The sequence below is a fragment of the Chelmon rostratus genome, chromosome 16 (genome assembly GCF_017976325.1).
Source record: "Chelmon rostratus isolate fCheRos1 chromosome 16, fCheRos1.pri, whole genome shotgun sequence".
Classification (NCBI taxonomy): Eukaryota; Metazoa; Chordata; class Actinopteri; order Chaetodontiformes; family Chaetodontidae; genus Chelmon; species Chelmon rostratus.
In genome coordinates this window covers 8531811-8547429 of record NC_055673.1, presented here as the reverse complement: position 1 = coordinate 8547429, position 15619 = coordinate 8531811, and the positions used below count along the sequence as shown (strand labels likewise).

The following is a 15619-nucleotide window of genomic DNA, read 5'->3' as shown; positions in this document are numbered from 1 at the left end:
ACAGTACTCATTGTGTCACTGTGGTGTTTTTAATGCTATCATTGTGCTGTCCACTTTGCTGCCGCTTATGACTATATGATATGAGATGATTGGTAGCATTGATTTGACATTATAAACCACTTTCATTTAAAGGTTGAACTTCTTTACAGGCCAGAATATTGTTTTTAGCTCAACTCCAACAGTTACATATGCTTAGCTGTCATTATTTCAACAGAGCCCACAATATTATTCAGTATCCTACATAAATGCTATCCTCAAAGCTCCACGGTGCAGTGTTTTGGATATTTCTGACATTGAATCAACTGTCTCGATGTTAATGTTGCTAAGGCTATTGAGAATCAACAGCTCTGTGCAGCTTTCAGCTCATGTTTTAGTTCACTGGACCTTATTACCCCCCATGTATGAGACTGGTGAGTCGTCTCCACTGCATGATATATTATTATTGATTACGTTATTAGATTGTATCATTGTGTAAGCATCTGCTGCTCGTCTTTAAGTATATGTAGGTGGTCGAGGTGGAGGTAGTGTGCAGTTTTATTTTTAGTTAAAGGGTTTAGTCCAGCAGTTCCCAACCTCCCAGTGTTAAATCTGAGGGGTCATGAGATCCACTTTTTTTTTGTCTTCTTCCTTAATGGAGCACTTCTATTTAACAACAATTAAAAAAAAATACATTGCAGCATTACACATGATACATTTTAATGTGTCTTATGCGCTGAGAGCATGCTTCTAGTGTGCTCTAATCTAAATTATCACTGCAGAGCTCGAGCTCCCGCAGGATGATGAACTCAGTAAAACCGTGATCGCGCATCAGTTGCTCTCAGGCTTGGAACAGGAAGTTCATGTTCACAGACTTCTTCATTCATGGTTACACCGAGGCCACCAAGATGCTTCACATTCTGGGTGTTATTCAAAATATGACAAATCTCTCAGACTGTGCTGTCACACATTTTAATAGTGGCAGTTCTCCAATGATTGACAGACAGTGCTTTTACACTGTGTGTGTGTGTGTGTGTGGCTATGACTCAGGCTGCTTTCATTGTCACATTTCAAACTCAAGACCAGTTAATATGGGACGACTTGTGCAATTGAGGACAAAAGCAATGTCCCTATTTGGAAAAACAGCTGACTTTTGGGTCAGTGGTTAAGATTAAGGTTAAGGTTAGGGTAACGGTTATGATTAGCAAGTAGTGGTTGTAGTTAGGGTAAGTCTCCAGGAAATGAATGTACCTCTATGTAATTTCCCCAGAAGTGACCCAAGTAAGGGTGTGTGTGTGCTGGATGAGCCCAAGGTAAGAGGTTCAGCAGGTCCACACAGTGTTTGGCATGGAGTGAGTCTGCCGTGTATGACGCCATCAGACCTTTCATCCTGAGCCCATAGCTGACTCAGACTGGAAAATGTGTCTGTTTCTGTCTGTTGCTCTCTGTCTACCTGTCTATGCCACTATTTGCCTGCTTCTCTGCCCATCTGTCTGTCTTGCAGGCAGCTGCTTTTAATTCATCCACCAGTTTCCCAGAATCTATTTTGCATTTCGGTTAACGAGGCCCTGCCAGGCAAAAAGTAACTGCTTAGGCTAAACTAGACATCAGTGCCTGCATTGGGATGAGAATCTCCATGAAGAGCATTCACTAGTATGCACGTCTCGCCGGTTATGTCACTATGTCTGAGAATCTCTGCCTCCGACACTGCATGATGTCAAAATTGCGTCTCTTTCATTTAGAACACATTAACACAGGCTGCAGTCGTGAGGCAGCGCCGCTGAAAGTGCATGAAATGTTAAACAAATGCACTTGGGAACAGTAGGATAGTAGGATTTATCAGCCACAGTGGGCTGAGTTGTCATCTCGTCGGGAGATTTCCATTGCCCTTCCCACAGTTTACATGCTCTATTTACATAAAGTATGCCACAGGCTCACTTGGTGTGGGCTGCACTACAGCTGAATTGGACACTGCCGCAGGATGTACACGCTGATGATAAATGATTTATAATTTTACATTATAAATGGATTACCACAGGGGTGTCGAAAGTAACAAAAGTAACATTTCTCTTCATTTTTCACAATCAAATAATGTGATGCCAGTTCTCCTGCAGCAAAAGAGTCAAGTTCTCACAAGGGAGTTTTATACATACGAAAGGTCTCTGAATGCCTCCGGAAGCACTTCTCTCTTTGTGGCACACTTGTTAGTGACAGTGAAAGAATTCTGCCTTCGTTCAATAGCTAATTCCGTTCAGTTTTTACAGTTTTTGCTGGAGCGAAAGAGCACAGATACCCTAGAAGAACTGGTCTGCACAGTTAGGTGCAGCTTGGTTAACAGTGAGGGACAAGTGTAAAGCAATTACACATGAATCATGCAGGCACATACAGTCAGTCAACAATAATCCTGTTATGTTTAAGCTGTTATGCCAGTTTATATTGCTGTGCCTCGCAAATGAATTCACGCAGTTTTTGGATTCAACGATCGCAGCCATCGTGAAGAGAACAGATAGATGTCACTGTGTGTCGTGTCTCTCTGTTTTTGGTTTGGTTTTTAAACTCTTTTCCAGTCTGTTCAGCGTTAATAATATTCAAGTCCTCAGTCAGTTGGTACAAATCCTCCAGTCTGTGATCCCATCCCAGTTTGTGTTTTAATTAAGGCAACATGGGAGCTTGTGCACATTTATTTACTTCATTGCCAGCGACACCAAAGCAGGATATTGCCCTAAACGCCTGCATTTTGTTGTTTCACCAGTAGAGGGCGTAGTGGTTCTACTGGATGCTGCATACAAAGACATCAATTGTGTCTCCTGCAGCCAACTGGGTCTAAGTGCTAAAGTGCAGGGTCCAGTGAGCTGACGTTTGTGCTTTGAGGGTAAAAAATGAAAGCAGTGCACTGTGAAAATGAAGGGGCTGAGCTCAAGATGTGACAGGTCTTTCCATTACTCAGACTTATGCTGAGTCATACTAACCAGTCGCCAAACGCTGGAGTCGTTTTGTATCTCGGTGGGAACTAATTGCATTTAAACAGCTGCTGTTGGCAAGCATAACTTAGCAAATTTTTCTCCATCTGATTCCCTCACTCCGTTGAGCCGCACTCTCTTCGTTTCTCACAGCGCTTTCCATCCCTCGCCTGTCACAGCGTATCAGGAAGCAGAAGCTCAACACGCCATTGTACAGCCCTCCACTGGTTAAACTCCATACCTGGGGCACTGTATGTGTTCTTGTCAGCCGCTCAATCATGATACTTTCTAACCCGATTAACCCTTTGAGTGGGAGGCAGCAGCCGGCAGAGAGTTAGGCCAAGAACAACTCATCATTGCGCGCACGTATTTACAAAGAGGCAAACGCACACACAAGCCTTAGGTGGTCTTAATAATCCAGAAGGAGATATTCTCCTGCCAAAGTCACTTACCATTCCCACATGCTGGTTGCCATGGCGACGCCTCATACATCAATCAAAGTTGGTGAGGAGTGCGTTGGTTGGCGAGAGCTATAAACAATATTTTAAGCTCCAGTAAGGAGATGACAAGGAAGACAAATTAGTCCTTGCTCCAATATCGCCTCCCCCTCTCCAGGTCCAGTTGGCGTCAGAGGCCATTTCCCCTCTCCATTTTGCAGCTTCTTCTTCTTTTTTTTCTGTCCCAAATACCCATATGATTTAGACATTCCCTTGACATATTACAAAGAAGCACTCGGGTGTGCAGCTTTGTTATTGGCAGCGATAGTGGCAGCAGCAGGAGTCACACGCTGGAAGAAACTTTAAGGCCCTGAGCCACAATTGCATGCAGCAATTGTCCAGTGGATGATGTGCCTGTTAAGATAAGAGCAGCAGGCAGCCAGGGCCCAGACACAGAGAGATGGGACTTCTGGCGTATCAGGAGCCATTACCCCTGCTGTCCTCTTCGACATTTCTGTCTGATAGCAGTGGGCTTGATAGGTCCGATATTACTTTAATTTCCTTATGCCTGAATGAACTATTGTGTCATTACAGTCTCTGCTAGAGAGCGCTCAGTGGTTAGAAAAAGAACAGCCTATCAAGGACAAACACAGCTGTGTCAAAAGGCAGTATGTCTGATCTGAGGGTGTTTGTCTTGGGAGGATACATTAAGAGTGTTGTTTGCTCACATTTGACAAGACCGGCGCTTGGCAGTTACATTGTGATTTTCCCCTCCAACAAAAGAAGCAGAAGAAATGATTCAATCATTTGGGCCAACAAGGACGGCGCCATTCCACTCACTTCCTTACATCAATCATCCCCTCGTTGCATGTAGGGTCTGATGATGATTTGGGACTAATTTGGCTCGATATATCCTCTAATCTCTGTTCCGTATTAATTTGTCTATTTAGAAACAGCCTAATTTACTCATTGCTGCGCCGCTCCAGTTAATGTTCCATGAGAGGCTGCAGCGAGCCTGGTGTGAGTTCATCTCCAGCCATCTCTGCTGCAGCATTGTTCAGACCTCTTTGGTGTTCACAGACAGCTCATTATTAAATAATGTACAGAAATGTTTTCCTCAAAGGTCGATATCAGACATAAGAGGCACTGATGGGGGAAAAATTGATATCTTATATGTAGGATAACTACTGGAAGTGGTAATAATGGTAATCCATCATTGTCAATAAAATTCCACAATGCTGCAGCAAATGTGTTTAGTATCGCTGCATCTTAGCATTAGGGCTGCCCCACCTCAGAGCCCAACTAATGGACCCAAGTGGAATTCATAACATTAGTGAAGTGGGTGCTACACTTTGGTGGTGGTTGAGGTATGTTTGAGTATCATGATAAAGAGCTGTATATATGTAATCCAATTATTATTATTATCAATTATTATTATTATTGCTATGGTTGCATTATATTTAGGTGAGCCAGTTCCAGGGCTCGAGTACTGTGCATGCTCAGTCACTGGCATGGCTGACATGACTGGGACACTTAATGGGATTAAGCCATCGTTAATGTTATTATTTACACCTGTGCTTTTCCCTGCCTTGACATCTGAAAATGTGTGCTGTGAAAAGGGCCTACTCCCCTCAGAGTTTCGCTTCTTAAAGGGACAGATTATCTTTTTTGGGGGGAAACGTTCTTATTCGCTTGCTCGCCGGCAGTTTCATGAGAAGACTGATACCGCTTTCATGTCTGTCCAGCTGTAGAGCTAAAACCAGGTGAGTTAGCCTTGCATTCAGACTGGAAACAGCTAGTCTGGCTCTGCTTAAAGGTAAAAAATCTGCGTACCATCTGCCTTCTCATTAATGCCAACATGTTGCATTTCTGCTTGTGTGTGGATTGATGTTGATGAGCTTTGGAGGTGCTGGTAGGCAGATTTTTGAACTTTGAAAAGAGAGCTCAGCCAGCTGTTTCCCCCTTGCACTCGTTCTTTATGCCATTTTATTTTCTTCTGGCTGCAGATTCATGTTTAACAGACAGATATGAGAGCGATATTGATCTGCTTATTTCATTGTCAGCAAGAAAGTGAGTAAGCATATTTCCCAAAATGTCAAATCATTCCATTAAAATAATTTTTGCCTGGAAGCACGTCTCTCCGGTTCAGTCAAATCTCTGCTTTGCCGGGCAAAATTGTATATTTACTAACAATATTGTGTCCCTGCACGTTCATTAAAAGAAAAGATTTGTGCGTTTGGATTTAAACTACAGGTTTGTGCTGTGTGCTGGTGTACAGTTGGGGCTGTCTGTCTGCGATATCACCAGCACAGGCTTCTCTCTCCCACCTCCCTGTGTCCATTTTGCCCATCCTGCAGCCCCCTCTTCTCTCCCTCCCCCTCAGCCCCCATATTCATTGGAGGGTCCAGCCAAATTTAACTTTATTTTGGAGGCGTGAATTGCATTCTGTCAGATGACCGATTGAGGGCAACCAGGAGGAGAATCGATTGGACACGGGCTGAGCACAGAGATGCATAGTCTTGGCCAAGGGGCAACTTGGTATTGAACCACCTTTACAGAGCACGCTTTGGTCAGAAAAAAAGAGCAGAGTTGGTCTTTAATTTAATATATTTGCGCATTTCACATAAATGCATTACATTTTAAAAAGTACAAGCATTCATTTGGTGTTCACGTAGCACAAAAGCTTCCCTAAAACCTAAATTTGTCATCTGTAAGGTAAAAAATGAGATGAGAGAGAGGCTAGCGCAGTCAAAAGCTGTCGTTTGTGAAAAACATATATGACAGCGGTCTTCATTTGTGCACGATCTCTGTGTGAACTTTCGAAAGAATCGGAGATGTGCTTTGTCACCACAGCAGAATAACATCAGTCTGCTCCCCTTGTTTTGAATGCTGCTGCCGTAATTTCGCCACGGAGGTTTCAGGGCCTGTCATTGAAGCAATATCACATAAATCTGCTGTCTTCTGAATTGAGACAAGCCCATGCTGGCCGCTCAGGAAAGTGAAAGAAGGGTCATTTGTCAAGCTGGGGCAGCTGGGAAATTGGGAGACATGCTTCAATTTTCAACACGTGAGTCATACTTTTTAGCCTCCCGTGGGGATAATGTCAGAACAAGTTCAACTGTTTTCTACGCACTCCATTTCTCATATCTGAGCGGCAAGCCCCCTCAAAAGACACGACGCAGAGGCTGCTCGAACCATACCAAAGCGAGGGAAGTGTTGATAAGGCGGCTGTTATTCTGACGAGGCAGAAATGCATGCCAACTTTTCAGAGATTGACATTCTGCCTGCAGACAGTTGATATCTCTGTTGAGCTCAGGTTAGTACCTTGCTCCTCCTTATTTTTCCCCCATCACTCTCTCTCTTTCACACTCATGCTCTATCAATTGCAACTTTCTTAGGAAACTTTTTATGCAGCATGCCAATAGAATTGAAGCATCACTGCAGGCATTTTCGGCTGTGTCGACAGGTCACAATCAATCTTGATGAATGTGGCGAACTGTGAATGTTTGCAGGCAATTTTCGATGCTGATATGTTTTTGGGGAGTTGCTCTCAGAAAAAGAAATATTAGCTGAAAGTTTTCTTTCTATATACTTAAGGCCTGCACTCAGATGCAAGAGGATCTTTTTTCAATTCCATGATTGCATAATTATTGTGTAATTTCATGGGATAATTATTGTGATTAAAAGCCTGATTAGAAATTAAAGCGATAGATTCTGTGACTGTGTTAATATTGGAAATTATGATTTGCAGTAAATTATCTGACTTTTATCAAAAAAAAAAACAGTTTTCACATTCTCATTTCTTTTTTATTTAAGTTGTCGAAAATGGAAGTTTTCATTGACAAGCGCAGATTGCTTTGTTCCCTTCTTGGAGATGATGTGGTAGATGAAAATGTTGTTGTAATCACATGAAAATACATTTTCAATCAAAACTGTCATTGCCTCTGCAGCTCACAGCCTCTTAGGGGGAAAGAACTTTTCATATGCTTTGGAAAATGACAGATGAGTGCAATGAATGCAATATATCCTGAAGCAGATGCAGCCTTATAAATTGAGCGAAAGCTCTCTGATCTCTGGGATGATAGATCCCACCGTGAACCTATCTTACTGTTTCATATTTTATCACAACAAGCAATTTTCTTTAGGGAAGGACTCTGTGCTCGGCCGTGCATCGTGCATGTGAACAGATAAGTGATGCAGCGCTACAGATAATCAGTGGATCACTCGTGACATTATCAAGATTTGCGGCCCTATCATGCAAGGTGAAACCTGTGGCCAATCCAGCGGCAGCACATCTTCCATCAAAGTCAAGATTAAGATGTTGTGCTGCTGAGTATCATCCACACGTGTTGCCTGGGACTGAGTGGGTCATGTTCACATCTAGCAGATTTAACTGCCTTTCTGTGGCCCATTGACTGCTGGAGAAATGAGGCATACTCAGTGTGAAATGGTGTGTCACTGATGAGGCCACACAGATAACCCTGTGCACTCCGAGGAAGGCCCCACATCCTCAAGCAGAACTTAACTCTGGTCCTTACTCGTGTTTTTGTTTTTGTTTCGTCCTCTGACTCATCACTAAGACTTGAACTCAATATGTCATTAAACTCTGTAGTCATAGAAACCACTTCAAACCTGTATGCAAATTTAAATAAGGAATTGCTTTTATGACACATGAGACTTGACCTTGAGACAATTACTGTGAAGTTATATAGCTTCTCCGAGAGTACTAAAACAGGCTAACTCGCTGCTGGTGAGGTAAATAAATAGTCCATAACAGCTGGACGCTGTAGCTCATTGTGATTCTAAGTGCTTTTCTTTAAGTGCTCTCATTTCTGTTAATGATTGCGATGCAGATCAGTGTGTGTGTGTGTGTGTGTGTGCGCAGTGCGATCCCCAGCCACTGGCTAATCATTCGGCTACACGGGATGACACAGACAGACTCTGTGGGGTCTTTGCAGCTTGCTGCACTCACATTGAGCAAACATCCTGTTCCGCCACGCTTTTTGATGGAATATAGAGAATGGATTTCTCCATCTTGTTAGGTTGTCCATGTAAATGATGCACAAGGCGGTTAGAGGATTGCCAAGTGAACTGACGGACAACTTTACAACACAACAAACACAGCAATAAGATCCTGATCTTACATTTATTATAGTATAGTTTGCAGGACAGGAAGCTGGTGAGTTGAAGACTGCATACTGTAGGTGTGTGAGTCTGTTATCCCTGTGATGGATTAGCAGTCAGTCTAGTGTTTTCCTGCTTTCCGCCCACTGCATGCTGGGAAAGACTCCAGCCCCTGCTAATGACCCTCAATAGGACAAAGTCTGTAAAGATAAAACATTATTATTCTCATTTCTGATTTTTTTCCCACCGCCTCCTCTGCACAGCTTCCACTGATTCCATTGATGTTGCAAGGATGTCAGGAACCTGGGAACATGATGTGCCTGCTCCTCAGATATCCTTCACACTGCAGGCTGCGCCTTAAAAAACAAATTACAACATCAGATTCCTCCACACTGTGCATTTCACACACCATCTGCATTATACTGGAGAATTCCTTTAAATGTATAGGGCAACTTTGCTTTCATCAGAGAAAGCATATTCACAGAGGATTCGTTGCTTTGTTCCCCATGCTTACATAACACAATATTCAATTGATTGAGAGATTTTAGATTATTATGCATCTTTTCACTGAATCCAGTCAGTACTGCACCTAGATGATACTGTGGCTGTTTATAGCTATCAGGAATCGCTGGATGAACCACTTTCAATGACATCAGTTTTTTTGAAAAAAGTGTAAAAACGGGAATAATGATTATAATCATCTTGGCCAGTTTCGACACCTCTTTCTCTCTCTCACGCACACGCTCTCTCACACATGCAGTCAAAGCCGAGAGAGATGACAGGGAGGAAGGTGCAAAGAGCGTTTCATGCCAGGCATCTTAGGCTTTTTAACACGACTGGCCTTTGGCAAAGTAAAGAAGTGTAGACACCTAAGAATGCCAGGCATATACACAGCAAGTCTGTAATGTTTAGGGAGGAAAAAACAGAAAAGAAAGACAAAGCAAACACAAACATTCAAGTCTGCCTCTGGGGACGGAGGAAAGCAAAGCTGCCCTGCCTGGCAACAGCACTCATTTTGGCTGGCTTTCATCTGGGCTTGGCCTTTTGACAATAGATGCGACTGAAGCAATCTTCACAGCCTGCATTTCTATTTGTCTCAAAGGTCATCCATTCAGAATTTGAAGGTAGAGGGGTAAGGATGAAGGGTTAGAGTGCTCATCATGGCATAAGCAGGTATTTATGAATTATTGAGGAACTGTGTGTGTCTGTGTGTGTGTTGTATGTATCAATCAGTATGCATATGCTCGTGTGTGTGTGTGTGGGATTACATATGTTTGTACCTTTACACAATGTTGCTTCTGTGTATGCTGTGTGTGGGTGTGTATGTGTACATGAATTCTTTTTGGCACTCTCAGCTGCAGCATATTGCTGCAATACTGTCTGTGATACTGGGTTTTGGTCTCTGTGATCTCTTCATGAACTCAAAACTCTTATCCATGTTCACCACTCCGTCTGCTCTCTGTGATGACCCCCGTCATTTTTCATAATCATCCTTTTACTCTCCTTTATTATTGGCCTTCCATCTCGCCGTCTCTCCAGCACTGTATTCTCATCCCCCTCTTATCTCCTCCCCGTCTCTCCAGAAGATAGCCTCAATCCAAAGCTGTGCTAAGCCGGCTCAAACTTTAGTCCCATTCTTCTACATGAATATTTCATTTAAATTTTTAAAATCATGATCTTGTGGATGACAGGGTAGCTGTAAACACTGTTGATGAAAAGTAAGGTTGGGAATTTTAGCCAAGTCTTCAAACCTGCAAATGGGCTCTTCTCAAATCAAAGGAGACCTAAATGACAATGTGTTTTATATTGTAGAGGAAAACCATGCATTCCCTTTAAAAACTGGCTGTTCTGATAAATAATACCTACTTATCAGAGCAGTGTGCAGCATCTGTTTAAACATTCCTGTAAATTTTTGAATTTCTGATAATGTTTTAGATGTAGGTGATTCAGTTAAGTTCCTGCTTATGTTGACACAGGCCTACGGTGTATGATGTAGCACTGTGCAATAGGATAGGTTCACATGAAAGCAGCATTATATACAACAAATGTTTGAGGAGATGAAAAAAGATTTTTTGTCCACTCTGACTTCAGAGCAAAGTTGTCTCTATCTATGATATTACATAGAGGAGGACTGCTGGACTATTGTTTTTCCCCCTTTGGGAGAGAATCACATCTCAGATAAATCAATAATACTTCCTGCCAGTCGCATGGTTATATGAAACAGTGCAAGCACAAAATGAACCTATGCGATCAATCAAAAACTTGTTCAAAAAAGGTGTCTTATTCCAATATAGGCTTTTGGGGCTTTGGGGGAAGTTGTGAAAGCACATCCTGAGTTTAAGAGAATGATGAATGCTGTGTTCCTGTCTTTGCTGGGGGACATAATAATGATGAGACACATCAATCTTTATTACCACTCCAACACCAAGTCCAGAACATCCAAGGGCAACAGAAATATTACACTCAGAGAGAACATTTATCTTCTCACACCTGCCTATAACGTTTAGCTGCAAGGAATCACGTTCTTTCTAGAGTTTGGGCTGTGTGCACATTATCCTTTCTTTGTTATTCTCAATGAAAATGACTAATTCAACTCTATACAGCCAACTGTAAGCCGAGTAAGGATTTTATTTATAGTGAGCATCAGAATGGCTCAATTTTATATATAACAGGGGATAATCCCTATTTCAATCAGTCGCAGCCATAGTTTAATGTGTTTCCATTGGTGGACTCATTTGTCCATCTATCCGGTGATTCTCTCTGATTGGCTTAAATACGCAAAACCCCGCCCTTTCGTACCTGTCGATCTGTGAGAGGCCGCCAGAGCTATCTTACGCCCCGCCCATCGCCTACCTCCCGCCCCTTTCCACCGGCGTTCAATCGTGAAGCGAAGTGACTGTTGCAGGCTCCGTATGTGGCGCATGAGAATGCGTTCCGGGATGTAACAGCTGGCTCTCGGAGTTGCGACACTGAATTTTAGCATATAAATACGCGGGGGACTCAAAGGAGAGAATACCTGAGGAGAGCGGGCACAAACTAAGGGAGTTTACGTCAGCACGGAGCGGAGGGAGACACGGGAGCGTGGCAGGAGGGACGCTCGAGCAAACCCAACCGACACCGCACGCAGAAATGGCGGAGCACCACGCAGCCAGCGACGGCAAGCACAAAGCGTCCACCAATGCCGGGGGCTCGGTGCACGGGAACAGCCGACCCGGCGCCGCTGGAGGAGGAGGGGGCAAAGGAGGCCTGTCTGGCGGACTGACACAGCCAGCAGGGTGGCAGTCTTTACTCTCGTTTAGCATTCTTTTTCTGGCCTGCCTGGCGGGATTCAGCTCCAGACTTTTCGCGGTGATCCGGTTCGAGAGCATCATCCACGAGTTTGATCCATGGTAAGCTAAGTTAGCTAACGTTCGTCAGGTCAGGTTGAGTTCCCGGTAACAGTTGCTTTTAGTGGCAACGAAAGACCGAGGTCGAGGTCTGCATCACTCCAGAGGCTCATTTTAAATAAAAGACAGATAAGGTTCATTAAAGATAACGTTAATTCATTACTGCACTCCTAAGAAGTCAGCACAAAAACAGCTTCAATACAGCTGTAACTACTTACATGTTCTGTTAACGTTCACCTTAGCTCGTCACATTCAAGATAAATAGATGTTTTGCCGTAACAACGATGTTTTTTTTCTGATGTCGTCGGGACAAACACTTTGAATATGGGGGTCAGTGGCCTGATGTGTAGTCCGTCTGAGGGACCTTGACATTTAAATGTGATGATCCGAGTGACACGCAGCTAGCTCGTTTGGTTTTGACCACTCTTATGTGATTAGATTTAACGTTAGCGCTCAGCCAGCAGCGAACAAATAACTCCCAAGTATGAACTGCAGGGAGCCGCTTGAGGAGGCTTTACCTGCAGGCGCAACTTTGTTTGGATTGTAGGAAAACGCGTGAATAACCGGGACGAAGTCATGCGCGATTTCTCTGCTTCAATCCACCGAAAGCGCAAATCAGTGAGAGCGGATATAGCTGAAACGGTTGCGGTTGCTTATATGGGGATTATCGCTTCAGCGGTGGTCGATGTGATTGATTGAGGCAGTTTTACTGCTCTAACCGATTCTGTCTGAGAGTTTAGTTATAACTTGTATGTTTTATAAATGGTTTAGATAAGGTAGAGGAATGCATACTGAACGACCAGGTTTTCGTGCAATTTACCGCCGGTGCTCATCATAACAGCAGGCGGCTTCTAACCCGGAAACCAATTTATCCGGTCTGTCGTGTCTGTCACCACAATGCAGGATTATTCCGCCCTGTGACAGCGTCACATGGGCCCACAAAGGTTTGCAATGCACTGTCACAGTTCTCACATACACTCCGTGGCATTCACGGGTACGCACGACTGATGCATTCATTTAATAATTTTAAAGAACAGGTGCTCCATCTTGTTGTGCCACTCTTCAATTATGTTGATAACTTGATTGCATTTTAGAGCCAAGGGCCAAGCCTTAGGGGTAATGACAGGTTCAACATGGTTCAGAACAGCTCAATCCTGCTTTGAGTATGGAATTTGCACCAAGGTCCTACCTTAGTACTATTACTGAGTAGCACAAAGTGTCACACAGCTGCATTCTTTCTTTACAACCTTCATATATCCGATTAACGCCCTGGGTGGTAACATAGTTGGTATATTAACAATATTAACAGTTGTTTTGCTCTTTGCAGTAAAAGTGGGAGCCGTTTTGCTGTAACGTTTGTAAAATATTGCTACAAAGCGGCATCCGTTTTTGCAGTTGCAGAGTTAAAACTGCAAACAGTTTTTTGGCAACATGTCGCAAGAAAGGAAGCAAAGGCACCCTTTGATATTCGAATGTTTAAAAGCCCTCGCAGCTATGAGTAGTCTACATCTGTTGCTATCAAAAATTGTTCTTCCGGACCTCAAAAACAAAGCACTGCCTGGATGAAACTCTCTGTTGCAGGTTTGAATGTGAAAAATGGTGAGTTCAGCTAATGTTTTTAGGATGGTCCACTTAATTATTAGAAAGAGTGTTAGTTTTCAAATACTGATCATTTTACAGAAAATGCATTTAGGGAATTTACCAGAAGTATGTCTGGAGCAGACTGCTTATAAATCTTGCAACCATTTACTATGCATTTACCATTCTTTTGCTAAGAATACTAAATTGATATTCATTCTTGCACCTCCTGTTGACCCTAAGAAATGAGATTGCATTTATTAAAAAGCCGGTCTTTGTGATTATGCTGCATTACACATTAGATCCTCCTCATCCTTTTTGACAGTGAGAATGGAGGACATGCATTTCACCGCTGCATGATGGTAATTCCAGGTGGCCGTCCCTCCCAGACACACATGATTAGTGCTGTTGTGGTCTGAGCGCTTAGATGCTGTCATTGATTTTTCCCTCTGCAAAGAGCTTCAAATTATCTGCAGCTAACTATTGCGTTAAACGAGCTGGCAGTTTGAAGATTCAAGATTGGATTTGCAAGCTCCAAAATGCCACGCTAATTCTGCAATATGCAAACGCCACATGCTGTACTGATTTTGTACGAGTCCCTGATATGACTTGCTGTTATCTGGCTGTGCTCAATTTGCTTTCCTAATATTTCTGGATTATCATAAAACCGGGGTGGGTTTTTGTTGGCATTCAAGGTAGATTTGTTTTTAGTTTTCTCCATTCATAAAAGTAATTAATTTCTCAAGTTGTGTCCCGATTTCTGCAAAGAATCTTGTTATGACTACCTACTAGGCTTTAAAACACGGAGGTGTAACACCCTCTACCCTGCTGGTGCAAATATATCCCTCTTTTAAGTACCAGTATTTGCCAAGCTCCTACTGGTGCCCCTCAGAAGAGACAGATTTGTTCCTGCTCCCTGAGTTGACTTTCATGCAATATCTCTGCCCAGTTTATTGACTTTGTTAAAAGAAAATTTAACCGGACTGAAAGCTGTATGGTGAGACACATACATGTGTGCAGGGGAGGGGAGCCTTCCTTGGAAGTTTTTCAGCAGGCAGTCCGATCTGACAGCAGAGTGAGGGGTAGAAGAAGCGTCTCTGTCAGGAAAATAATGAGCTGGTTAGTCGGGTATAGCAGCAAGACATACACATGCACACACAACACACACTTTCACTCTTACTCTCTCTTTGACCGGTTGGTATCAGAACTGCTGCTGCTTCGCATGACTGCAGCTTTGTTCAAGGTCTAGATGGATGTTCACAGTGTGTCATATGGGATGGCAGCTTTTAGTAGCTAAGTCTACTAAAGCGGTGTGTTTGGACATATGTGGTGCTGATTAGGTGATGAATCACTTAGTCAATTTGAATTGCCCCTGGGGCATTGGAAGATGTGCTCAATTTTTGCTGCCTCACATGATTGTGAATTTTCTTCGGCCACAAAAATAAGTATCTTTAATGACAGATACACTGATCCAACTTTTTTCTCCCCCAACATTCAGTTACCACAGCTCACGGTATCTGCCGATACCAAGCACTGATTAATACCAGTGCTGCTTTTTCACAAATTTAAAAATTGTATATGTCACTGCATGAAACTTCATTTGAGTCCTTTTTATGTAAAGTAAGATGAGGCTAGGTATTATTTGTGTCACCAACAACTTTGTTGCTGACATGTTGCGCCAAAGTGAATGTAGCTGATAGAGGACGGACTAATTTTTATGACAGTGACACAATAAACTGTATTTAATGTGGATTGGTCACGTTATGGCTGACACCCAATCTGCTTAATCAGCAGACACAAGTGCATCCCTGATTTTAAGGCATAAGGAGTTTGATAGGTTGCATTTTCCATTATTCTTTTTATTTTTTACCTGTGTTTCTTTTTAATTATTTCTGTATTATGCCAAATCATAAGTCTACATATAGTTGCAAGTTTAGAAATATATAAAGTAGTGAAGTTGTTTAGACTAGTGCAAAAGGTTAGGTTCAGGTTAAGGTAAGAGACAGTTGGGATTGTAGTATTTGTGCCATCTGCTGCTGTAGTGTTTCTGTGCCATCTGTGTGCACACTCACTACAGCAGTGTTACTGGGTTAAGAGAAGATTTTCAGCCCGAGAGCCCGTTGGAAAACTGCCTAACATGCTCTAAAAACATCTGAAC

At 42.8% G+C, this 15619-nt stretch overlaps 1 protein-coding gene across 2 annotated transcripts in view; it reads left to right on the top strand.

Annotated features, from left to right (window-relative positions):
- The first annotated feature begins 6577 nt into the window (after nucleotides 1-6577).
- LOC121619413 (dolichyl-diphosphooligosaccharide--protein glycosyltransferase subunit STT3B) overlaps nucleotides 6578-15619 on the top strand; it is an 88222-nt gene continuing 79180 nt past the window's right edge. Inside the window, exon 1 of one of the 2 annotated variants that reach the window (XM_041955115.1) lies at nucleotides 6578-6689. In XM_041955115.1, the coding sequence (XP_041811049.1) occupies nucleotides 6628-6689 (62 nt within the window). In that variant the 5' untranslated portion in view covers nucleotides 6578-6627. Of the gene's footprint in view, nucleotides 6690-11419; nucleotides 11887-15619 lie in introns of those variants that run through there. The other variant, XM_041955114.1, reaches the window with a different exon arrangement.